This window comes from Bos indicus x Bos taurus, chromosome 17 (assembly GCF_003369695.1).
Source record: "Bos indicus x Bos taurus breed Angus x Brahman F1 hybrid chromosome 17, Bos_hybrid_MaternalHap_v2.0, whole genome shotgun sequence".
NCBI lineage: Eukaryota > Metazoa > Chordata > Mammalia > Artiodactyla > Bovidae > Bos > Bos indicus x Bos taurus.
The window spans coordinates 4052139-4075906 of NC_040092.1; the positions used below are offsets into that span (position 1 = coordinate 4052139).

The following is a 23768-nucleotide window of genomic DNA, read 5'->3' on the forward strand; positions in this document are numbered from 1 at the left end:
AAACTGATGGCTTGCGCGGGATTAAGGTCTCCTAAAATCCAGATCATGGAATCCCAAACAGCTTGGCGGAACGTATTACTGAATTCTTCTTCTTAAGCATTTTAAAAAAAAAATGATTTAATATTTTCACTACAACACCCAGAATCCCTCGCGCTTCCTCCACTTCCGCTCTGTTTCCGCTTTGATTCGCAAAGGTTTCTGGGAAGGGCGGGCCTCTCCCCAACGGGAGGACTACGAATCCCAGCAAGCAGTTCACGGCGTGAGGGCGCCGGAGGAGGAGCTCGCAGCCGTCGGGCCCCGCAGAACCAGGTATGTTCTGTGAAGGGGACATCGAGGGAGAGTTTCTCCTTACCCCCCGCGGGAGGACTTGGGCTCTTCCAACTAGATCGGCGAGCCCCGCGGCGGGCCGCGCAGTTTAACACGACGTGGACTGGATACATGGGCGAGGCCTGGATGCCCTATCTCAAGCTTGTTCCAATTCTGTCGCCTCTGTCAGCCCCAAGTCCAGGCCTAGAGTTGGAACCTGTGGCAACAAGTCGGGTCCAGGGGGCTGAATCCCTCTGTCCGACCCCCGGGGAAGAGGCTATTCTGCCCCTGCTTTCTATACTCCTCATCCCTGGGTTTCGCAAGCTGACAACCTGGCTTGGAAGACGGGAGACCTAGATCCACTTATTCCTTCTGGGGAATAGAAATAGCAAGAACTTAGGAGGACGAGGGCGATCCAGTAAATGTTTTTTCTAAGAGGCCCTGGGCACAACGCTGCGGATCCAGCGGTGAACAAGTCCCTGCCCTCATGAAGCGCTCCTTCTAATGTGTGTGGGGAGGGGCAGTAATAACAAGTAATACTTAGAAGAGCAGAAGACAGGTTGATTGGGGAGGGAGTGGTGGTAATATTTTAGCCAGGGTGCCCAGGAAGACACTTAACCTTAGACCTGAGTGAATGAATAGTAGCAGTTCAAACAGGAAAACATTGGTGCAAAGGCCTTGAGACTGCTCTGTCCTGGGGTGTTCCAGGGGAAAAAGTAGAATGGACTGTGAAGAGCTCAGATCAGCTCATATCTGGCCTTGTAAGCCACAGTAAAGAGTCTTATTTTTCCTTATTGCACTAGGAAGCCACTGATGGGTTTTAAGCTGGGGTGTGACATGATCTCATTTACTTTCAAGGTCATTTCTGGCTGCTCTCCAGGGATCAGACTGAAGAGGGGAAGTTGCTGTGGTGGGAGTGGAGGCTGGATGGTAATTTAGATTAGGGTGTGGATTAGAGTCGTGATCAGATTTGGAATGTATTTAGGGGGTGGGTCAAACGGAACAAGCTGACAGATGCATGTAGGGGGTTCAGTTCAGTTGCTCAGTTGTGTCTGACCCTTTGCACGCCGGGCCTCCCTGTCCATCACCAACTCTCGGAGTTTACTCAAACTGAGGTCCATTGAGTCGGTGATGCCATCCAACCATCTCATCCTCTGTCATCCCCTTCTCCTCCTGCCCTCAATCTTTCCCAGAATCAGGGTCTTTTCCAATGAGTCAGCTCTTCACATCAGGTGGCCAAAACATTGGAGTTTGAGCTTCAACATCAGTCCTTCCAATGAACACCCAGGACTGATCGATCTCTTTTAGGATGGACTGGTTGGATCTCCTTGTAGTCCAAGGACTCTCAAGAGTCTTCTTCAACACCACAGTTCAAAAGCATCAATTCTTCGGCGCTCAGCTTTCTTTATAGTCCAACTCTGACATCCATACATGACTACTGGAAAAACCATAGGCTTGCCTAGATGGATCTTTGTTGGCAAAGTAATGTCTCTGCTTTTGAATATGCTATCTAGGTTGGTCATAACTTTCCTTCCAAGGAGTAAGCATCTTTTAATTTCATAGCTGCCAGCTACACCATCTACAGTGATTTTGGAGCCCCAAATAATAAAGTCTGACACTGTTTCCACTGTTTCCCCCATGTATTTGCCATGAAGTGATGGGACCGGATGCCATGATCTTAGTTTTCTGAATGTTGAGCTTTAAGCCAACTTTTTCACTCTCCTCTTTCACTTTCGTCAAGAGGCTCTTTAGTTCCTCTTCACTTTCTGCCATAAGGGTGGTGTCATCTGCATGTCTGAGGTTATTGATATTTCTCCCGGCAGTCTTGATTCCAGCTTGTGCTTCCTCCAGCCCAGCGTTTCTCATGATGTACTCTGCATATAAGTTAAATAAGCAGGGTGACAATATACAGCCTTGACATACTCCTTTTCCTATTCGGAACCAGTCTGTTGTTCCATGTCCAGTTGTTACTGTTGCTTCCTGACCTGCATACAGATTTCTGAGGAGGCAGGTCAGGTGGTCTGGTATTCCCATCTCTTTCAGAATTTTCCAGTTTGTTGTGGTCTACACAGTCAAAGGTTTTGGCATAGTCAATAAAGCAGAAATAGATGTGTTTCTGGAACTCTCTTGCTTTTTTGATGATCTAGCAGATGTTGGCAATTTGATCTCTGGTTCCTCTGCCTTTTCTAAATCCAGCTTGAACATCTGGAAGTTCACGGTTCATGTATTGTTGAAGCCTGGCTTGGAGAATTTTGAGCATTACTTTACTAGCGTGTGAGATGAGTGCAATTGTGCGGTAGTTTGAGCATTCTTTGGCATTGCTTTTCTTTGGGATTGGAATGAAAACTGACCTTTTCCAGTCCTGTGCCACTGCTGAGTTTTCCAAATTTGCTGGCATATTGAGTGCAGCACTTTCACAGCATCATCTTTTAGGATTTGAAATAGCTCAGTGGAATTCCATCAGCTCTACTAGCTTTGTTCTTAGTGATGCTTCCTAAGGCCCACTTGACTTCATATTCCAGGATGTCTGGCTCCAGGTGAGTGATGTAGGGGGTACCGGAAAGAGAAATCGAGGATGACATCAAAGTTTTGACTTCAGCAACTTAAAATCAAAGGAATGATTTTAGCTTCTCTTTGGCCATGTTAAGCTTGAACTGCTCCTTAGATGTCAAGTGGAGGTGGTTGTTGTTCAGTCGCTAAATGGTGTCTGACTCTTTGTGACCCCATGGACTGCAGCACACCAGGCTCCTCTGTCCTCCACTATCTCCCAGAGTTTGCTCATATGCATGTCCATTTAGTGGGTGATGCTGTCTAACCATCTCATCCTCTGCCGCCCTCTTCTCCTTTTGCCTTTGATCTCTCCCAGCATCAGGTCTTTTCCAGTGAGACAGCTTTTTGCATCAAGTAGCCAAAGTATTGCAGCTTTAGCTTCATCATCAGTCCTTCCCAGGAACATTCAAGGTTGATTTCCTTTCCTTGACTGGTTTGATTTCCTTGCAGTCCAAGGGACTCTCAGGAGTCTTCTCCAGCACCACAGTTCAAAAGCTTCAGTTCTTCGGTGCTCAGCCTTCTTTATGGTCCGACTCATATCCGTACATGACTGCTGGAGAAACCACAGCTCTGACCACGTGGAGCTTTGTCGGCAAAGTGATGTTTCTGTTTTTACTACGTTGTCTAGGTTTGTCATGGCTTCCCTTCCAAGGAGCAAGCGTCTTTTAATTTCATGGCTTCAGTCACTGTCCACAGTGATTTTGGAGCCCAAGAAAGTAAAATCTGCCACTGCTTCTGTGCAGAGGGTACTAGCGATATGAGTCTGGAGTTCAAAGGAGAGGTCTGAGCCAGGGATAAGTCATTTGTGTAGGTGTGGCATCGAACAGCAGGGACCGGACTGGAAACCTGGATCCACCTCTGACTTGTAAAAGCAACTGTAATGCCTTATTAGGGGATGGGGAGGGAAAATGTGAAATGCTCTATAACCATGACCAGTTATTTTCTATTTGCAAAGCATCTTGGTAGCCCGTTGGGGCAGGAGGTTGTGAAGCTTCTGGGAAAGAACACTTGTATCTTGCTGACAGCTAGTCTGGCTGATGGTGAGTTAAGAGGAGGGAGGAATTATTTTAGGTGAGATGGGTAGGGACCACAGGGAGTTAAGGTGTGGCTTATTTTTATTTTTTTGCCTTTTTAGTTAATTCTCATTTTGGAGCAAGACTTTATAAAAAAATCGAATTTTCTTTAAGCTATTGCTTTCAGTTTAGAAATTATTATTCTATGTGTAAACCTAAAAAAATAAGAAAAATAACCTTTACTTTCCCTTTGATTAATATTTGAACTTAAGTTGAGCAAACAAAATTCCTTTTAACATTCAGCCCTATCTTTAGCCCAATTACATTCCCTTACACATTTAATTCCACTTATACATTTAATATATTTGATTTTCCTTTTAAGTACTTCAGAGATATACCGTAATAAGTATAATATCCCCAGAACACTTAAACAATTAACTAGAAAAGCCAGTAAATTAAATTTATAAATGTGATAAATTTTAAGTTATTGTAAACAGTTTGACACTTGAAACAGACTCAGTCATGTTCTCTTATGTCACATTCTCTCATTCTGGGGATTCAAACAATACTGGCTCCATCTCTGTCATGAGATGAGAACATGGGGGCACTCTTAGAAGCTTTTCTAGCACCCCAGGTGTTGCGTGCAGGAGTTTAATACGCAGCCAGCGTTTCCAACCATTGCTAACTCCTCAACTTAGAATAACAAGTCTCATAGAATCACTGACAGGTAATTTATCAGTCGTATGCTTGTGCTCGGCCACTCAGTCATGTCAGACTCTTTGTGACCCCATGAACTGTAGCCCGCCGGGCTCTTCTGACCATGGGATTTTCTAGGCAAGAATACTGGCATGGGTTGCCATTTCCTCCTCCAGAGGATCTTCCTGACCCAGGGATTGAGTCCACATCTCCTGCATTGGCAGGCAGATTGTCTACCACTGCACCCACTGGGAAGCCCATTTTATCAATTATCTAACTACAAGTTTTAATTTTTATATATTTTAAATTGGAATCAATTTAATCAATTCCTGAAAAACCATGCTTTTCTCTTGTATACTCAATAGAAATTCTTTTCAGTGAGATACTTTTAAATACCAAGTATACACTGATTATTAATAAACTTAGGACAAGAACATTAATACAGTAATCGAGAGAAATTTGCATTCTAACCAGGGAGTCTAGCACCCCCTAGCAGAAAAGTGTTTGAAATCCAGTCAAAGAAAAGTGTTTTATCCACTTTTCTGAGTTATGCTTTGCTTAACTCAGATTATTTGAGCAAATTATTTGCTCTTCTACCTCTATTTTCTTTTCTAAAAATTGATTGTCTACATTAATCAAATTCCATGAAAAGTGAAAGTCGCATCAGATTCTTTGCGACCCCGTGGACTCTACAGTCCATGAAATTCTTCAGGCCAGAATACTGGAGTGGGTAGCCTTTCCCTTCTCCAGGGGATCTTCCCAACTCAGGGATCGAGCCCAGTTGTCCCACATTGCAGTGGATTCTTTACCAGCTGAGCCACAAGGGAAGCCCAAGAATACTGGAATGGGTAGCCTATCCCTCCTCCAGCAGATCTTCCCGACCCGGGAATCAAACCAGGGTCTCCTGAATTGCAGGTGGATTCTTTACCAACAGAGCTATCAGGGAATCCCAGTCAAATTCCTTACATATATCTTTAAAAAAGAAAAAAAAGATGTATTCATTTGTTCTTTTTTACCGTGCTGGGTCTTCATTGCTGTGCGCAGGCTTTCACTCCTTGTGGAGGGCGGGGCTTCTCTTTGTTGAGGAGCCCAGGCTCTAGAGCGCAGGCCTGGTAATTGTGGCATATGGGCCTAATTGCTGCCGTAGCATGTGGAATCTTCCCGAACCTGGGATCGAACCTGTGTCCCCTGCATTGGCAGGTGGATTCTTAACTGCTGGACCACTGGGGAAGTCCTCTATTTTCAGTTTTAAACTCTCCTGGAGTGTGACAGGAGACTTAGCTAGTAAGAAAAGTGTTTTATCCACTTTTCTGAGTTATGCTTTGCTTTCCGGTCAAGTCGGGGTTTCAGCACACGGAGGGTGTTTGTAGACCAGCAGATTTCCCATTGGGACACGAATTTGGGGGCTGTGTCCACCCAGAGTGACTGCCTTCAGCAGAGGCTGCCGGTGGCATGCAGGGGAAGAGAAGGTTGATGAAGAGTGGAACCTCAGTTCTCCAGGCTTTTGTTTCTTCGGGGTATCTGCTGCTGCTGCTGCTAAGTCGCTTCAGTCGTGTCCGACTCTGTGCGACCCCATAGACGGTATCTGCTAGGGGGCTGCTAGACTCACTGGTTAGAATGCAGATTTCTCCAGATCTGCTGAGTCAGAATTCCTGAGGATCCGGTTCAGGAGGCTTCATTTTTAATAAGCTCCTCACCAGGAGCAATGGAAAAATTTGAGGAGTTGTTTTCAGAGGGTTGATCTGATGCTGCCCAGGGTGGGCTGAACTAAGGAGGCTGGTCCAGAACCCGCCTGCCAATGCAGGAGACATGGGTTCGATTCCTGGTCTGGGAAGATCCCTTGGAGAAGGGAATGGCTACCCACTCTGGTATTCTTGTCTGGGAAATTCCATGGACAGAAGAGCCCGGCAGGCTATAGTCCATGGGATCTCTGAGTCAGACATGACTTAGCGACTAAATAACAACGACAAACCAGATGTTATTGAAATAAAAATGTGAGAAAAAGGAAATAAAGGGCAGGGGGAGGCTGGTCTCCGTGTGAAAGGGTGAGATGTGACTTGGGCAGCCGTGGCAGAGAGTCCTGTGGTATTGGGAGCCCAGGCTTGGGGGTGGTGGGGGGAGGGTGGAGAAGGGAAGGGCAGAGATGTTTTGGAATTGGGGCGTGTGGTTCAAGAGCCTCCTTCGGGTGATTTTTTACCTCTCCTCTTTGGAGCTCTGTCGTTTCAGGAGGTCAGGATGAGAGAGCTGCGTGGTTGCTACAAGACCCCGAGGGCATCTGAGGGAGACCCTTAGCATCTCGGGGGTCCCATCAGGGGAGACATTTGGGCCTCCTAGGCGCTGCTGTTGGGGCTGGGTCCCAAGCAGGCAGTCTGCAGGCCTCCCGTGTGGGGCGGGTCTGATGCCACCGACTCCAGACGGCGGGCATATGCGATGCTCCTAGTGGGCGCGCCACAGAGCCGCCCTCTGGCTGAGGTTTGCTGTTTACCTGGGGTCTGGCGGTGCCGTAATCAGAGGAAATGACAGGTGAGCCCGAGGGCAGCGTGTGGAGAGCACAAGCCTGAATCATTACAGGCTGCCTCCCAGCCCCCGCGGCCGAGCTGTTGGCTTATTTTAGCCTTGTGCCAAAGCCAGCTCTGGACCCGAGCTGCTCGCGATAAAAGGAACTGAGAATATCAGTAGCGCAGCCTCGGGGGGAGGGGTGGGGGGCGCTGGGCCCCGGGCGAGAGAGGCGGCCCCGCAGCTGCAGCAGGTGCCTGGGGTGCGCCCGCCGGCCCTCCCGCAGCGCTCGGGTTGATGAGAGGCCATCAGGGTCTCTCCCAGTCGCGGCTTTGAGCAAATTAGGAAGTGAGTGTTTCTGAATGTGTGTCCCCACCTGTGAAATGGACGTCCTGGTGTCTGCTCAGGGGTCTGTGAGGATCAGGCAAGAGAATGCCTCGCGAGTCAAATCTGACTCTCTTTTCTTCCCTTCTCCTCCTCCCCGCATCTAAGCTCATTGGTCATCCTTTCCTCGAGCCCGCCGGGTGTGGGCTAAGTGGGCCGGGGGGCTCTGCTGGGGACAGAAGCCCTACGGGGAGGGTGGCAGACTCGCCCTGGGGGGCTCGTGTCTCTCTTTTAGTCCTCATGCTCGTCCCCATATTCAAGCTTATGGAGAAGAGGGTGGGTGAGCCGGTGAGCAGGTGGCGCGAGGCCTCGGGCAGGTGGGCAGGTCCCTCGCTCGTCCCAGCAGCCACGCTGCGTTTGACCAGGTGCAGCCTCCGGACGGACAGACAGCGCTCTCTGCCCTGGTGGAACTGTCTTCTAGCGGGGACGCAGCCCGTTTGACAGTAAATCAGCGTGTGAGACGAGCTCTGGAAAACAGAGCAGGTGGCGAGAGGGACAGACGTGTCTGCTGCTGAGACTTTGGCTGCAGTTTTGAATCGGGGGAGGAGTGAGCCCCCCGGGTGACGATGGCAACAGCAGTCACAGCCTCCACTCTCTGCGGTGGTAAATTCACAGCGGCGGCGGGGTTCCCGTTTTCTAGCTGAGGACAGACCCTGGGAGGTGAAAAGGACTTTCCAGAGGTCACCCAGCTGATAAGCGGTAGAGCTGGAACTCAAACCCAGGCCTGTGTGACCCCAGAAGGTGGTCCCCCCCAGCCTTGCCCTCTGCCAGTGGTCACGAGGAGCCACTCTGTCACCTGGCACAGGTCCAGGGAGCCAGCAGATGCTGTCGCCACTGCAGACCTGGTCTCCAGGAGTGGGCGGGCAGTGCCGCCTGTGTTCCCGGCGAGGGAGTGGAGCCTGGTCCTGTGTTCCCGGACGGGGCTGCGCTCACATGGTGCAGAGCGTCCTCGGAGGACGGGGATGAATCACGGCTGCGGAGAGGGCCCGCTTACTCAGCACCCCATGCTGGCATCTGGGCGCCAGGACATGGCTGGCCGTCCCCACCCCCGCCCCTGCCCTGGCCTCCCTCTCAGGACTGCCAAGTGCGGTGGTGCAGGCTGTGCCCTGTGGGGACTCCTGGCACGCTCCGCCTGCCGAGTTGTGTGTCTGTCCAGAGGGCTCTGCAGCCGAAACCCCTCCTAATGTGCGCCGGACACTGGAGCAGGAGGTCGGGAGCCCTGGAGGTTCACACCTGGGCGGTACCCGGCCAAGGTCACCTTGCTGGGGGCCAGCTTCTGCCCAGGGACAGGGCCTCTGCCTCCTGGGGTCAGGCCTGTGAAGGCGGCAGGAAGTGCTGGCCCCTGTAAAGCTGCTCTACTCCCCCAAACGCATTCCGGGGCACGAGGCGGGGGGTGGGGGGTGGGGGCCGCACAGCTGCAGGGCAGGCGGGGGTCTTAGGCTGCCATGGGGGCTGCGAACTAGTCTCGTGCCCCCTTGTGCTGGGTGCTGCGGACGGCTCACTTCCCCTCTCCTGGCCTCGCTCTCCTCATCTGTATTATGGAGCAGCTGATCACAGAGGTCACTTGGGCACTGATACCCTGGCTTTTTGGAGGCCAGCAATAATGATGGTGATGACGGACAGTGTCTCTTGAGGGCCTGCTGTGGGCCAGGCTCTCTGTTATGTGTCTCTGTGTGTGTGTGTGTGTGTGTGTGTCTGTCTGTCTGTCTGTCTGTCTGTGTGCTTTTAGAGATCTCCTGGCCTAGCTGCCTACCTCCTGCTTTCCATGTGGGGAGACTGAGGCCTGGAGAGGGCACGGGACAGAGCCACAGCCTGGCAGAGCCGGGATGGGATGGACAGCTGAGCACTTCCCTGCCCAATGAGGGGTGGCTCCGGTGGGCAGCGGGGAGGAGGCATGGGTGGGTGTTGCTGCTGCGGCAGCCCTCAGCTGAGACTGGTGTGTCCCTTGAGGTTTGTGTATGTGAGAGACGGGAAAACACAGACACACGCAGCCCAGCCCAAAGCGCTCATCATTTGAACTGGTGTCACTGGGTAGGTTGAGGGAGGGGTGTGTAATCTTCATTTCCTGGTGGGTTGGTGGATGGCTTTCCCAGCAGACTTGAGCTCCGGGCGTGACGAGACTTGCTATTCTTCCTGGAGGTGTGATCTGGAGCACCCCAGCCCCTCTCTGAGCCTCAGTTTCCTCCTTTGTAAATGGGATCATGATACATACCTCCTGAGACTTGAAGGGGCCATGTGGTCCTGGGGGTGTTGTGAGTAAACAGCAGAGGAAAGCTGTCATCGGTGTGATCTGTTGGGAGGAGACTCTCTTAGCCGTGGGGAGTGTGGGCTCCAGAGCCATCCCCGCTGTGTTCTCAGCCAGGCCTGGCCGCTCTCCAGCAGCGTGATCTTGGCTCAGTCATTTCCCTTCTGGGAGTCTCAGAGCCCTCATCTGAAACCTCACCGGTTGTCCTGAGGATTCAGAGAGAAGACGCCTTCTAGAGCTTTGAGCCCAGTGCTGGCCTGTGGTAGGTGCTCGGTGGAACCACATACTACATGACATTTATCGTGCGCTCGAGCAATGCCAGACATGGTTAGCGTCATTTACGTTGCTAAGTCGCAACTGACTCTTTTGCGACCCCATGGACTATAGCCCACCAGGCTCTTTTGTCCATGGCATTCTCCAGGCAAGAATAATGGAGTGGGTAGCCATTTCCTTCTCCAGGGTATCTTCCCAACCGACGGGTCGAGCCCCCATCTCCTGCATTGGCAGGCGGGTTCTTTACCACTGAGCCCACCAGGGAAGCCCTCTATTGCTATTTCTCTTTTACTAATAATTCATTTGGATAAGCAAACTTCTGTGTGCTGCTCTCTAAGCAATTAGCCAGCCAGTCAGACCCATTGCCCCGTATTCCTAGCTTGAATGTAGAGGCCTGGAGGGGTCTGGTGTCACACAGCTGGCTTCCCAGTGCCCTGGGGGGTTTTGCTCAGGGGAGTCTGCCAAGTGCCCCGTTCCATCACAGCCTCCCGAGGGACGCCCCTCCCCTGGCCCTTCTCCCTGCCCGTTCCTCTCCTCTGAGCTGCTTCAGGCCTCGTGAACGGCTTGGTTAAGCACTCGGCCGTTAAACGTTCATCTCTTACAATTTCAATCCAATTCCTATAAGTTTATTGGCAAGACGGGGTGTATTAGAGCTGCCAAATTTAATATATCAAGTCCATGTGTCTGGGATGTGGTTTCTCAGCAGTAATAGGAGAAGAGAGGTTTTATACGTTTTCATTTTGAGTGACTGTCTGCTCCTGATCCCATTACTGCCCTTGACTTAATGGCTGCTGTCTGCCACAGGAGCGGCCTTCTCCAGGGGGTTCGTTTGTCTCTGTGTCCCTCCCCATTATCAGGAGGGATACATCCCAAGATGTATCTATCCCCCTCTGGCTGTCCTGTGGATCGGCTCTCAGCTTTAACTGTATTCTCCGGGCCCCAGGAGGCGGGGGTTTCTGCTGCTGGCCTGGGCTGTTACCTGGTGACCCTTGGGGAAGTCACTTTCCCTCTCCTGCTCTGGGAAAGGAGGGGTCAGACTGTAGGACCTGAAAGGTGTGGGAAGATTCTGGGCTCAGCCCTTTGCCGATCCCACTTGATGGCCCCAAGTGGACCCGTCTGTCCTCTCGTCTTGTGACACCAAATGGGGACCCAAGGGCTGGCCATGAGCCACAGAGTTGCCACCTGCCTCTGGCTGCAGTGGTTACCACCAGTGAGGGGTCTTATGGGTCTGAAGACCCTGAACTGTTTCGTTTTCCTCCGTGATCACCACCTGAGCCATCAGTGCCTGCGTGTCCGCCCGAGCCCTCTGGCTTCTCTAAGCCTTGAGCTGACTGTGGAAGGGCGGACACCGGCGGCGGGATCGTCGGGCACCAGGGGTTGCCTTCCACGTACCAGAGTGTGACCTTGGGCAAGTTACTTCCTCTGTCTGAACCTGTTGTTCCCATAAGGAAAATGGGAATTAATTCATTTGTTCAACACACATTTGGTAGCCTTCTCTGTACTGTGCACCACTTTGGGGGCTGCAGCAACACACAAAACAAAAATATCCCAGCCCGCAGGCATGTATATTCCTCTTGAAGAAACAATATAATAAACATAACAAATAACATTACTTCAAAGGTGGTAAAGTGGAGCAGGGAATGGGAAAAGCCAAGCGGAGGTTCTGCCATTTTCAATGAAGTAGTCCGGGAGATTACTGAGACGGTAGTGTTTGAGCAAAGATGGAAGGAGCACAGCTCTGAGAGGGGAGATGAGAGGTGTGGGGGGCCCTGCGGGGGGCCGTCAGTGGCGGGCAGGCGGCCTTCTCCAGCCTGGCTGCAGGTGAGAACCCCCGGGAGCATTGAAACAGGCTGATGCCCTCGGCCTCACCCACAGTGGCTCTGCTCTCACCGGCCTGGGGTAGAAGCTGGGCATCAGCATTGTTAAAAGAGGGACTTTCCTGGCGGCCCAGCGGTTAAGACTCCACACTTCCAGCGCAGGGGGTACAGTTTCCATCCCTGGTTGGGGAACTAAGATCCCACATGCTATGTGGCAGGGCCAAAGAAATAACAAAATTGAAAAAATGAAATAAAATTGAGGGGGGTAAAAAAATAGGATTGTCAAACAGTCCCTCCGGAATGTGGCATCGCAGGCAGGCTCTGAGTATCTGCCCGTGTGGTTCCTCCCAGGCTGTCTGGAAGCCTTCCTCCCCTGGCACAGGCCAGGCCCCCGGGGTGCCCCTCTGCACTCCAGGTGGGTTGGTGGTGTGCCCTCCACGCTCTGACCACCCAGCGCCCTGACCTGCAGGCAGTGGCAGCTCCCAGCGCGGGTCACCATGGGGAAGCGTTACTTCTGCGACTACTGCGACCGGTCCTTCCAGGACAACCTCCACAACCGCAAGAAGCACCTGAACGGGCTGCAGCACCTCAAGGCCAAGAAGCTCTGGTATGACATGTTCCGAGGTGAGTATTGCAGGCCGGGCGGCCCGGCGGGGGAACCCTGGTCTCCAATCGCTCTGATCGTCCATGGAGAAGCGCTGTGGGCCAGCGACCATCCTGGCCTGGGCTCTCTGAAGAGCCAGAGAGAGAGGCCCGGGCCGCTGGCCCCTGAGGCAGACGGGCCCTCGGAGGGGCATGTGGCAGGCGCGCTCCTCTCCCCACAGTCCTGACTGGAGGCTCCGTTCTCAGACCCCTTGCTAGGCTCTGGGGGACACCAGGGACAGGGAGAGGGCCTCTCTGAGGAGCTGGTGTTCCAGCCCACAGCTTAGGGACAAGCCCGTGCTCCATCCTGAGCAGGTGTTCTTGTCGCAGGAGAGAGGGCGAGGAGGAGGGGCTGAAGCTGGCCACGGGGCTGGGGAGCATTTGGCGCGTGCCTGGCTGCCCAAGAGGCTCTGAAGACCGAAAGGTGAATAAAACAGGGCCCCTCTGCTCCATGACCTTGCGCCCTGTTATGACAGCGTGGTCAGGGCGGAACCCCGTCCTGTCCAGGCCTCCGTGCCCTGCTAACCTTTCCCTCCAAGCTCCAGCCACACTGGCCACGGCCAGTACTGTCCCCTCTGCTGCCAGGCCTTTCCTGCTGTCCTGCCGTCCCCCAGAGAGTCCTCCGGGATGCCCTCTCTGACCCCTGGGCCAGGACAGGTCATCTGGCCGCGTGCTAGCTGTTTACCTCGCTCATAACCGCATGGATTAGTGTGACTGTCGGAGTGGAAGGAAGGACCAGGTCTGACTTGTCCTCTGCTAAATCCTCATCCTGGCACAGCGCCTGGCGCCCAGGACGTGCTCGGGAAATGTTTGCCGGGCAAATGTCTCAATGAACGAGCAAACAGACCCAGGGCAGCGGGGCAGCTGTTCATCTGGAGAGCTGAAGCGAGAAGGACCAATGCGGTCAGACCGCAAGGAGCCTTGAATGCCGAGCAGAGGGGCGGGGCCTGGGCTGGGGGTTCTCAACCCTGGGTGCACTTCAGCATCACCGAGGAGCATTTCAACAGTTCTCAAGCCCTCCCCTCAGATGAAATAAAACAGAAGCTGGGAAAGACAGGCTGGGGCTCAGTAGACTTGAAAAGCTGCCTGGAGCTTCTGCCGTGTGGCTGGAGTTGGAGCCAGCAGCCAGATGCTGGACAGCCTGGAGCCCTTCCTCATAGGGTTGTCTTGACAACCTTGTCAAGACTCAGACTCAGCCCCTCTTCCAGTTTCGCTGTCCTGCCTGGGAGATGGGTGGCAGCGGAGGCTCTGAGCAGTGTCCAGATGCCTTCCACGGGCCCACCTCCCCAGGGGAAGCCTCTGGCACCAGCGGGGTGGGCTGAATAACAGGCCTAGTACTGACAGATGGACCTCGCCCCACGCTGCCAGCCCCACCCACGCTCCGGCAGGCAGGCGGGAGTGAGTCCTCTGGTAACTAACTGCAGACCTCAGCAGCCCAGCCCCGCCCCCGGCCACCAGCTGGCCCACCTGAGGAGGTGAGGAGCCCCCATCAGAGTCAGCTACTCACTGCTGGTGCTCAGCTGCTCAGTTGTGTCCAACTCTTTGCGACCCTATGGACTGTAGCCCTCCAGGCTCCTCTGTCCAAGGGATTTCCCAGACAAGAACTAGAGTGGATTGCCATTTCCTCCTCCAGGGGATCTTCCTGACCCAGGAACTGAACCCGCACCTTCTGTGTCTCCTGCATTGCAGGCAGGTTCTTTACCTGCTGATCCATCAGGGAAGCCCAACACCAGGGAATCAGCAGCCACACGGGAAAGGGCAGGGGCTTGAGACTCACAGCTAGGGGTCAAACTTGGCACTGCCAGTTCCTGTCTGTGCCCCTTTTCCTTGCGTGAACCTCAGTATTCCCATCTGCAAAATGGGCCTATTTGCATATATGATGGGTTTATGGGGAGGTCATGGAGTAAGAACTGCTCCTGTTGTTTGAGCTTCCACTTCTGGCTGCATGTTGGCATTACCGGGGACACTGGTGCTGAGGCTGCTCCCAGCTGCACTTTCCTGGCAAAATTCTAATGTGTGACGTCCTCTGCCAAGCGCTGTCCATCCATTAACTTACTAAATGTTCACAGCAGCCCTGCCAGGTGAGCGTTCTCCTCCCATTTGACACGTGGGGAACCCAAGACTTGGAGAGATTAAGCAGTTTGCCTGGGGTCCTGTGAACCTAGGCCCCGAAGCCCCTGGTCTTTCCTTTACCCCAGTGGCCTCTGGAAAAGGTGGTGGACAGACAGGGAAAGTGCACAGCCCAGGCCTGGCCACGCCCTCCTCCAGGGCAACGTGAGGGCTCTGAGTCAGGGCACTGTCCTCGTGCGGCTCACTCACTCACAGATTTTGACCAACTGATTCCTTGCCCACCAAGGAGCACACAAGGTTTAAACTCCAAACCGAATTTAAATTCTAACATGTAAGATTTAATATTCAATATGGGATTCCCTGATGGCTCGATGGTAAGGCATCGGTCTGCAATGCAGGAGACCCAGGTTCGATCCCTGGGTTGGAGAGATCCCCTGGAGAAGGGAATGGGAGAGAGTCTCAGGAAGTTGCAGTGACAGTATGCAGAAGTCTTCTGATTGAACCTGGGTCTCCTGCACTGCGGGCGAATTCTTTACGGTCTGAGCCACCAGGGAAGCCAGGGAAACCCACTTCCCTGGTGACTCGGTCAGTAAAGAATCCGCCTGCAGTGCAAGAGACACAGGAGATGCGGGTCTGATGCCTGGGTCAGGAAGATCCTCTGGAGAAGGAAATGGCCACCGACTCCAGTATTCTTGCCTGGAAAATCCCATGGACAGAGGAGCCTGGCAGACTACAGTCCATAGGGTCGCAAAAGAGTCAGACATAGCTTAACAACTAAACCATCTGATGCTATGCTATGCTATGCTAAGTCGCTTCAGTCGTGTCCGACTCTGTGTGACCCCATAGACGGCAGCCACCAGGCTCCCCCGTCCCTGAGATTCTCCAGGCAAGAACACTAGAGTGGGTTGCCATTTCCTTCTACAATGCATGAAAGTGAAAAGTGAAAGCGAAGTCGCTCAGTCATGTCCTAGCGACCCCATGGACTGCAGCCCACCAGGCTCCTCCATCCATGGGACTCTCCAGGCAAGAGTACTGGAGTGGGGTGCCATTGCCTTCTCCGAAACCATCTGATAACAGGACTTAAAAAAAACTCCCCAGGTGATCCACCGTGCATGGTTGAGAGACCTGACCTCACACCTGTCCTGGCTTTGGGGTGGGTGGGGCTGAGGTCTCCTGGGGCTCGGCTCCCTCTCCCCACGTCTCTGCCCGTGGTCGTCCCCTCTTTCCCTCCTCACTGGGTGAGGTGCTCTCCCCTTCCCTCGTGTCAGTGGTGGGAAGTGCCCATCTGCAGCCACAGTCTGAGCCCAGCTCCTGTCTCCTTGCAGACGCAGCTGCCATCTTGCTGGATGAGCAGAACAAGAGGCCCTGCCGGAAGTTTCTACTGACAGGTAAGGTGCCCTGCTCGGTCCAGGTCCCTCCCTGCCCCCCCGCCTGCCTGGGACCCATCTGGCCTGCCCGGACCTCTGCACAGCGCGCCCCCCGCCCTCACCCCAGCCACCACCCTGAGCCTGCTTCATGATCTCAGTCACCGGGGGCCTTCCCAGGGGCTTGTGCCTTATGACAGCCAGGGCTTGGTCCTCAGCTCTTCAGACCTCAGCGTGTGATTTTATCAGGTCACCCAGGACAGGCAAGCGCTGGGTGAGCAAGAGCCTGTGAGTCAATCCAGGAGACATCGATGGGTGTAATAGACTGGCTGATTAAGTTAGCCTGGGAGCCCGACCTTCACCGCGCCCTCCCTCCTGGCAGGCACAGCTGGAGATGCTAACAGGTCAACAACAGCGAGAAGCTTCAGAGTTCACACAAAGGATGCTGGGTGTTGCTTTCACTGCCCTGTACCCAGCTAATAAAGATGCATGTAGTTCCAAGAGACAGAAACCTCAGCAAGTGAAGGAGCCAAAGGCAGGTGAAAACAAGGCTAGGAAGAACAGGGCAAGGCCGGAGAGCAGTTCGTCTCCTCCAGGCTGATCCCGAGGTCCTGTGTGCTCACTAAGGGTCTGGCCCTGAGTTTCCTTGCAGCCAAAGCAAAGAGCAACAGCATGGTGGTTAGCAAGGTGTAAGAGGGAGCTTGGCACCTGGACAGGCACTGCTGTTGACCTCGGAAAGCGGGGTGAACGGCTATGCTCCCCTCAGAAGACGGCGCAGCCCCCAGTGTCCCCTGAACAGGTGTGGTCCGCGAGGCTGTCTTAGGACACCTCTATCCCCTGTGTTTGTTTTTTTCCTAATTTTTATTGGAGTCCAGTTGGTTTACAGTGTTGTCTTAGTTTCGGGTGTACGGCAGAGTGGTTCAGTTACACGTGTATTTATATCCACTGTTTGTTTTAGATTCTTTTCTCATATAGGCCATTACAGAGTATTCAGTAGAGTTCCCCGTGCTATACAGCAGATTCTTATTGGTTATCTATTTTATATCAGGAGGGTGTATATGTCAGTCTTAGTTTATCCCTCCCCCAGCCCCACAGTCTCTTAGTTTGAGATACTTTTTAGTCTCCACAGTTGAGATTCGGAAAGCCACCCTGGACCTTGGTACCTCCTTGACAATGCTGCTGTGAAAGCCTTTCTGGGGAAGCAGTCCAGCTACTTGTGCCCCACCCCTAACCATGAGCCATGGGCAGGGGCCGCCAGGGGGGTGGGCACGAGGAATCAGGACCCTCACAGGGTCCTACCATAGTTTGATGGGACTGGGGTAGGGGGAGTTGACAGGGGACAAGCCTCCAGAGGCTTAATGGAACCCAGTCACTAGAGGGGCTTCCCTCATAGCTCAGTTGGTAAAGAATCCACCTGCAATGCAGGAGACCCCGGTTCAATTCCTGGGTCGGGAAGAGCCACTGGAGAAGGGATAGGCTACCCATTCCAATATTCTTGGGCTTCCCTTGTGGCTCAGCTGGTAAAGAATCCACCTGCAATGAGAGAGACTTGGGTTCGATCTCTAGGTTGGGAAGATCCCCCGGAGAAGGGAAAGCCTACCCACTCCAGTATTCTGGCCTGGAGAATTCCACGGACCGTACACTCTATGGGATCGCAAAGAGTTGGACCTGACTGAGCGACTTTCACTCACTCACTCACTCTAAGCTACAGTGGACTTTGGTCTCCAGCCAGGGAAGGGTTGTGAGCAGGGCCTGGGGACCATCAGGCGGTTCTGGCAGCCCCTGTGCCCAGGCCAGAGAGAGTGCAGCTACTTCTTCAGGGCTGGAGTGGCCACTCCTCAGTCCCTGACACTAGCTGGCCCCTCCTCAGGCTGCCCCTCAGCCCGTGGGGGAGTCCGTTCCAGCAGTGACTAATTCTGTCCTCCCGTTGTAGGCCAGTGCGACTTTGGCTCCAACTGCCGCTTCTCCCACATGTCAGAGCGAGACCTGCAGGAGCTGAGCGTCCAGGTGGAGGGTGCGTCTCTGGGGGGCCCTGGGCTGGGGGCAGGGGTGCTGGGGGGGTTGCTGCCCTGCGCCTCCCCCCACCCCCTCTTTTGTGACCGCCACGTCCGGTAGCCCGTGGCATCAGGAGCCGCCTTCAGTTCACCCCGGGCACGAGTGGGGAAGGAGCCAGGAGCTCCCATCCGCGTCCCCGGCTGGGTTTACAGTGAGATGCATGGCTTCCTGCCCAGGAGTCCTGAGGGTGTGCCTCAGCCCCACTGGGGCCCTGCTAGCCTGCCCTTCATTCTTGTACACCCACCCTCCCTTCCTTAGTCAGGCCACGTGTTTGGGGTCCCTGCTTGGCCCCTGGCAGATCCCCTGTTGCCGCTCTGGGTCCGTGGAGATGAAGAGAGCACCTTCCCTGACCTCAGGGTGCTCTATGGAAAGGCGAGGTCAGCGTCTGCCTGGAGACTGGCCTGTCCACCTTTGTCTGCCATTCACTTCTTACTGCTGCAATTAGAGAAAAGGGAATTCCCTCTTAGGTGGTCTTTGTCGATCTTCTGCTGCCCCTCACTGAACCCATGGAGAAGCAGCCTCGCGTGAGCCCCTGGCGAGCACGGTGCCTCCGTCCACGTGGCCAGTGAGCGTCTGGGGTGGCCTGGCCTTCACCCTCATCCCCCGATGGGCCTCGCTCCCCTCTGACCGTCAGACCCCGTGGGCAGTGCCTGCCCTGGGGGGCTGGTGGCAGTGTGGCTGCAGCCCTGGCACAGACAGAGGCCTCTCAGCGCTTTTCCAGGGCAGAAGTGAGGCCCATGGGCTGGACCAGCGCATCCCAGCCACCAGCTGTATCTGCAGCTCCTCCCCACCACCATCTCTCAGAACCGGAGGCCCGTGGAGCGAGGCGTGCACAGGCTCTGCCCTGTTCTGCAGCCTGCGCTGTCTCCCCGACCCCGGGAGGGTTTGGACCCTCCTGAAGACCAGGCTTTCAACACGCATTATCCCGTGTCCACCTCCAGAAAGCTGGGGGGCAGCCAGGGTTTGCTCTCCATTTGATGAGGAAGCAGGGGGAGGCCTGGGGGAGCTGCCTGGGGAGGCAGGTGTCTGCAGGTGGAGACAGGCCAGAGGCTTTGCTCCTGGCCTCCCAGCCTGTGCCCCCCACCCCACAAGTTTCCACCTGCCGTGTGGGAGCATGGGGGTGAGTATGCCCCTCACTCAGGCCTGTCTGTCTGTCCCCCCAGAGGAGAGGCGGGCCAGGGAGTGGCCGCTAGATGTCGCCGAGCTTCCTGAGGTCTGCCTGGAGGACTGGCTGGAGAAGCGAGCCAAGCGGCTGAGCTCCGCCCCAAGCAGCAGGTACAGGCCCCGGGGTCCCCCCTCCGTGCCCTCCAGGAGCAGGACCCCAGCCAGCTCACCCTTGTCGCCACCAACTGCCCAGGGACCAGACATGGATGCCCACATAGGACTCCGTAGGGGGCCCACATCGGGGCTCTCGGTCCCCAGGCCCTGGCCAGAGGCTGATGGGCACTCACTTGTAGGCTCCCGTGCCCAGCCTTGGTGGCTCTCCCCTTATAGCAGTCTGCATGGGCTGAAGGTGGGCAGGTGCCCAAGCCAGCTTGAGTCCACATCACCAGGTATCCCTTCCCAGAGGGAGGGACCTGACCATGGTCACTGTCCCCTCTAGACCCTGCCAGAGGGCCACGGTTGCCCTGACCCTGCAGAAGGGGAAGGGAGGCTCATGGGAGGTGTGACTTGTCGGGGGGCACACAGCTCTGAGCGGGCAGAGCTGGGATGGCACAGGGGGGTGACAGACTCCTCGCCGTTGACCTTGAGGAGGGGGCTGGGGTGGGGCTGGCCCGGCTGCTGCCTGGGCCCAGCACTCAGAAGGCCCAGGAGTAGACGGGGTGCCCTTTACCCCTTATATGGGGAGCAGCCTGGGTCAGGAACCCAGGTTCTGCCCTTCAAGGTCACGGCCAAGGCCAGAGCCAGGGCTCCTGGGGCCTTCCACCAGGTATTGAGAGAGAAGGGAGGAAGAGGGCTAAGGGGTGTGCTCAGGAGCTGCCTGACGTGGTGAGGTCGCCCGCGCCTGGCTGCACTGGGGCTGCAGAATCGGTGATGTCTGCGGTGGGGCCTCGTGGCCTGCGGCCCGGCGGCACAGTCTGTGGGGTGAGGCCTCCCCTTGAGGCTCCAACAGGGGGTGAGGGCCAAGCCTCCTGCCTTCTCCATGCCCCAGTGAGGAGAGCTTGTTAAGCTGTTTTAAAATTAATCCTGCTTTTAAATCTGTGCCCCCGACCTTGAAAACACACAGTGCAGCCATGAATCTTAGGTCGGAGCGTGACAGCCCCTCTTTCTGGTCCTGTCAGGAGCCATTATGACCTTGGCGGTCCATCCTCCACACAGCTGCCCCAGCCAGCTTCTAGAGAGCTCCCCGGCCTGACCCCTGCTGAAACCCTCCGGGCCTCCTCCCCCTCAGGGGAGCCTGGACTCCGCCCACCTTGAAGGGCCCTGGCTAACTTCTCTGCTGCCTCTGTGGCCCGTGGGGGTCGCCTTCTCACCTCCCCTGTCCGGCCTCAGTTGTCAGGACGCTTGGCGGCTGCTTAGATGTGGTGGGCGTTCCTGATTTCGGGGCGCCTTGTGCTATTTCCTCGGCCTGGAACTGCCCCCCACCCCCGCCACGTCTGCCTGGGAGAGTCAGACTCATCCTTCAAGCATTAGCTGAGCCGTCTCCCCTCCCCTGGCCCGCCCCGCCCTGGGCCTCCCCCTCACAGCCCAGAGCACACTGGCTGAGGAGAGCGTTTGGGGAGAGGGGCCCGGCCCGGGGGACCATTCCTGGGTGTTTGTGCCACGGGCGCCTGGTGGGGACGGGTCTGGTGGCCCCTCTACCTCTTGGGGTGTGTCTGTTTCCCCCGTCCGGGGACACCCAGGGCTCAGATGGCTGCCTGACCCACCTGGGGCCACCCAGCCCCAAGGGCTCCGACCCCCCCAGGCCGAGCAGAGCTAGGCCAGCCCTCCTGGTGAAGGGGAGATGCAGGCTGGAGGGGGCTGCTTGCGTGTCCCCCACCCCCACCCTGGCAGACTGACCCTGAGGGACCTGCCAGAGCGGGCAGTGCTGGGACGTGGGGGCCAGCCTCAGACCAGCAGGCTAATCCCTGGCCAGGCCAGGGCTCATTGCGCTTTCCATTGTTGGCACTTCAGATTGTGACTTGATCTGTCTTAATCTCCCCTCTGCACCCCTCTCCGAGCCGGGCGCTCCTGTTCAGCCCAGGCGCCTCCCTGAGACTCTCTCTAACTGGGCCCAGGGCCGGGGACAACAAGAGAGAAGAGAAAGCTGCCCCTGTCCCCGTGACGGTCCCCGTCTGCTCTGTGCGGGCTGGAGGGGTGCACCCTGACGGCTTGGGCCTGCGGGCCGGGGGAACATGCCCTTCTCCTGGCGGGAGCCCTTGGCCGCCTGGGCATCTGTCTGGGGTCCAGAGGCAGGATAGGGCTCCCCGCTGGGTCACGCCCTCTCTGTGGAGCAGCGGGGCTTGGCCAGCAGCCAGGCATCCCTTCCAGCAGCCTCGGGGCCTCCCCGCTCACTCCCACCCTTTTCTGCGGCTGCTGGAGTTTATGAACTCTCCCCAACGCCATAAATCATGGTGGGAGCCGCTCTCTGTGCTTTCCAGCAGGCAGCAGACAGCCGAGCAGGGACTTCCCTGTCCTCACGCCACGGGAGGCCCCAGGCCTCCTGAAGCCCTGCTCCGGGTCTGAGAGAGGCCCGAACCTCCAGGCCTCTCCTCCTGCAGACTGCTGGCCACGGGGGCCCCAGGCCTGCCGACAGCTGCCAGGACCTCACCTGCACTGAATGCGGGGCCCGGGGATGGGGGGTTGAGGGGAGGTCTGGGCAAGGGGCTGAAGCACAAGCAGCAGCCTGTGTGGGGGTCAAGTCCAACAGGAGCAAGCGGTTGTGGGAGGGCAGCAGGTGGGGCAGGCTCCCTGAGGAGAGAGGGCTGCCCCAGGCTGGGCACAACGGGGGTGGGTGCTTCAAACAGGCCCTGGTCCCCAGGAGGTGGCTCCCGGGATGGTGGATCTTAAGGGGGAGGAGAGTAGCGTGAGAAATGAGGCTTAAAAAAAAAAAAAATTTAGACAATATTTTTTTTTCCTGATTTCAAAGGCTTGCGTGCTTGTAAAACTTTTCTTTGAAAAGTATAAAAGAAGTAGAAAAAAAATCACCCATAATTGCAGCACTCAGATAGAACCACTGTTAACATTTAGCTGTGTCTTCCAGGTTTTTTTCTTTTTATGCATTTATATATGTTATATATCTTTAAACAAAAATAGTATCATGCTATATACATTATTTTATAAGCTGCTTTTTCTACCCTCCTCACACAGTACGTCATGACCCCTTTCCCCATCAGTGCATATAAGTCTGCCCGCGTTCTCACACAGGTTGCATAGCATTCTCTGCCGTGAACGTGCATATATATTTATCCATTTATTCCTCCCCCACAGGTGGACTCCTTAGGTTCCTCCCATCTCTCACAGCTCAGTCTCTACCCCCAACCCCCACTATTTCCTTGGGCGCATTCCTAGAGGGGAGGCTCAAAGGGCCCGCGTGTTTCTGAGGCTCTGCCTTCCTGAACTGGTGATTCAGGCGGGGCGGGGCGGCCGCCACAGCTGTGGTGGTGGGGAGGGTGAGCTGGGCGGGGGCGGGTAGTGCCCCAGCCTGGGCCGCAGCACCCCACTCTTAATTCTCTGTCCTTCCCTTTGGGTCTAGGGCCGAGCCGGTGAGAGCCACCGTGTTCCAGTACCCCGTGGGCTGGCCGCCAGTCCAGGAGCTGCCTCCGTCCCTGCGGGCACCGCCTCCTGGGGGGTGGCCCCTGCAGCCCAGCGTCCAGTGGGGCTGAGCCCCTCCTCCCTGCGTGGCGAGCTCACGCGTCGGCCACAACCAAGAGAAGGGCTCCTACGGCCGGACACCGAGGCCCCCTCCTGCTGCACCCCATGGAGCGCCAGAAACTCAAGCCCGGGCCTCTCTGAGGCCTGAGTGCTCCCTGCCCGCCCCTAGCCAGGTGCAGCCCTGGTCCTGACTCCGTGCCAGGCCGCTCCACGCCCACCCCCTCAGGAGACATCTCAGAGGACTTCCTTCCGGATGTTTATAAAGCAAGTCTGTCACCACAGCGGCGTGGCTGCCCTTGCCGCTCGCCTGGCGCCCTCCGCTCGGCGCTCTGGCCCTGGGTCGGGAGTTGGGCGAGGTGTGGTCCTCTGGGCTGACCGGTGCTTGGCGCCCTTCTCTTCCCTCAGGGGCCGGCAGAGGCTCAGCGCTGCCGGGCGGGACCAGTCCAGGCCAGGCGTGGCTCTGCATCTGGGGAGGAGAGCTGAGGACCGGGTCTGCCGGCCCGGCCCCCACGTCTGCCAGCGCAGAGCACAGGTGGCTCAGCTCGGGCGGCGTGCAGAGCCGGGTCTCTGGCCTGGATGGTGTGGAGAAGTGGGCTACCCCCAGAGGGCGGGCCCTGGGCTGGGAGAGCGGCCTGGCTAAGCGTCCCAGCACCAGCACCGACATGGGGGTGGGGGGGCTTCCACCCTGGAGGAGCCAGCCCCCTGATGGGTAGGGAGACCACACAGGCGGCCCGGCTGGTCCACGGCCCAGGCCTGCACTCCAGGTCAAGGTGCTGTGCTGGGTGCTGGCGGGCAATGAGCCCCCCTGGTCACTGGGCCTCTGGTGGGGGCACCCAATGGGTGGGGTGGCTACCGGCTCCATCTTCCTTGAGCTTCTGCCCTTCCTGAAAATCACTATTGCTGGGGGGAGCTGAGGCCAATTCTGGGAGCCCTCTGGACCTCAGACTCCTCTTTGAAATGGGCTGATTCTCTAGTGTGAGGACGAAGGCTGGTTTGAGTCTAGGGAAGGTCAGAGGGAGGGACTCAGCAGAGGGCGGGGCTTCCTCAGGCTGTGCCAGGGACC

The 23768-nt window shown here is 55.9% G+C and overlaps 1 protein-coding gene across 1 annotated transcript; it reads left to right on the forward strand.

The window, feature by feature from the left end:
- The first annotated feature begins 203 nt into the window (after positions 1 to 203).
- Positions 204 to 22986, forward strand: ZMAT5 (zinc finger matrin-type 5). Its single transcript, XM_027566359.1, has 6 exons — positions 204 to 309; positions 12250 to 12404; positions 15818 to 15880; positions 17790 to 17870; positions 19075 to 19186; positions 22587 to 22986. Exons 2-6 carry the CDS (start codon positions 12278 to 12280, stop codon positions 22714 to 22716), a joined length of 513 nt encoding a protein of 170 aa, XP_027422160.1. The 5' UTR covers positions 204 to 309; positions 12250 to 12277; the 3' UTR covers positions 22717 to 22986.
- Positions 22987 to 23768: the final 782 nt, after the last annotated feature.

Coding starts and splice junctions, on each gene's coding strand:
- ZMAT5 (XM_027566359.1), top strand. CDS start 12,278: ATGGGGAAGCGTTACTTCTGCGACTACTGCGACCGGTCCTTCCAGGAC. Junction 12,405..15,817: donor CTGGTATGACATGTTCCGAG/GTGAGTATTGCA, acceptor GTCTCCTTGCAG/ACGCAGCTGCCATCTTGCTG. Junction 15,881..17,789: donor CCGGAAGTTTCTACTGACAG/GTAAGGTGCCCT, acceptor CTCCCGTTGTAG/GCCAGTGCGACTTTGGCTCC.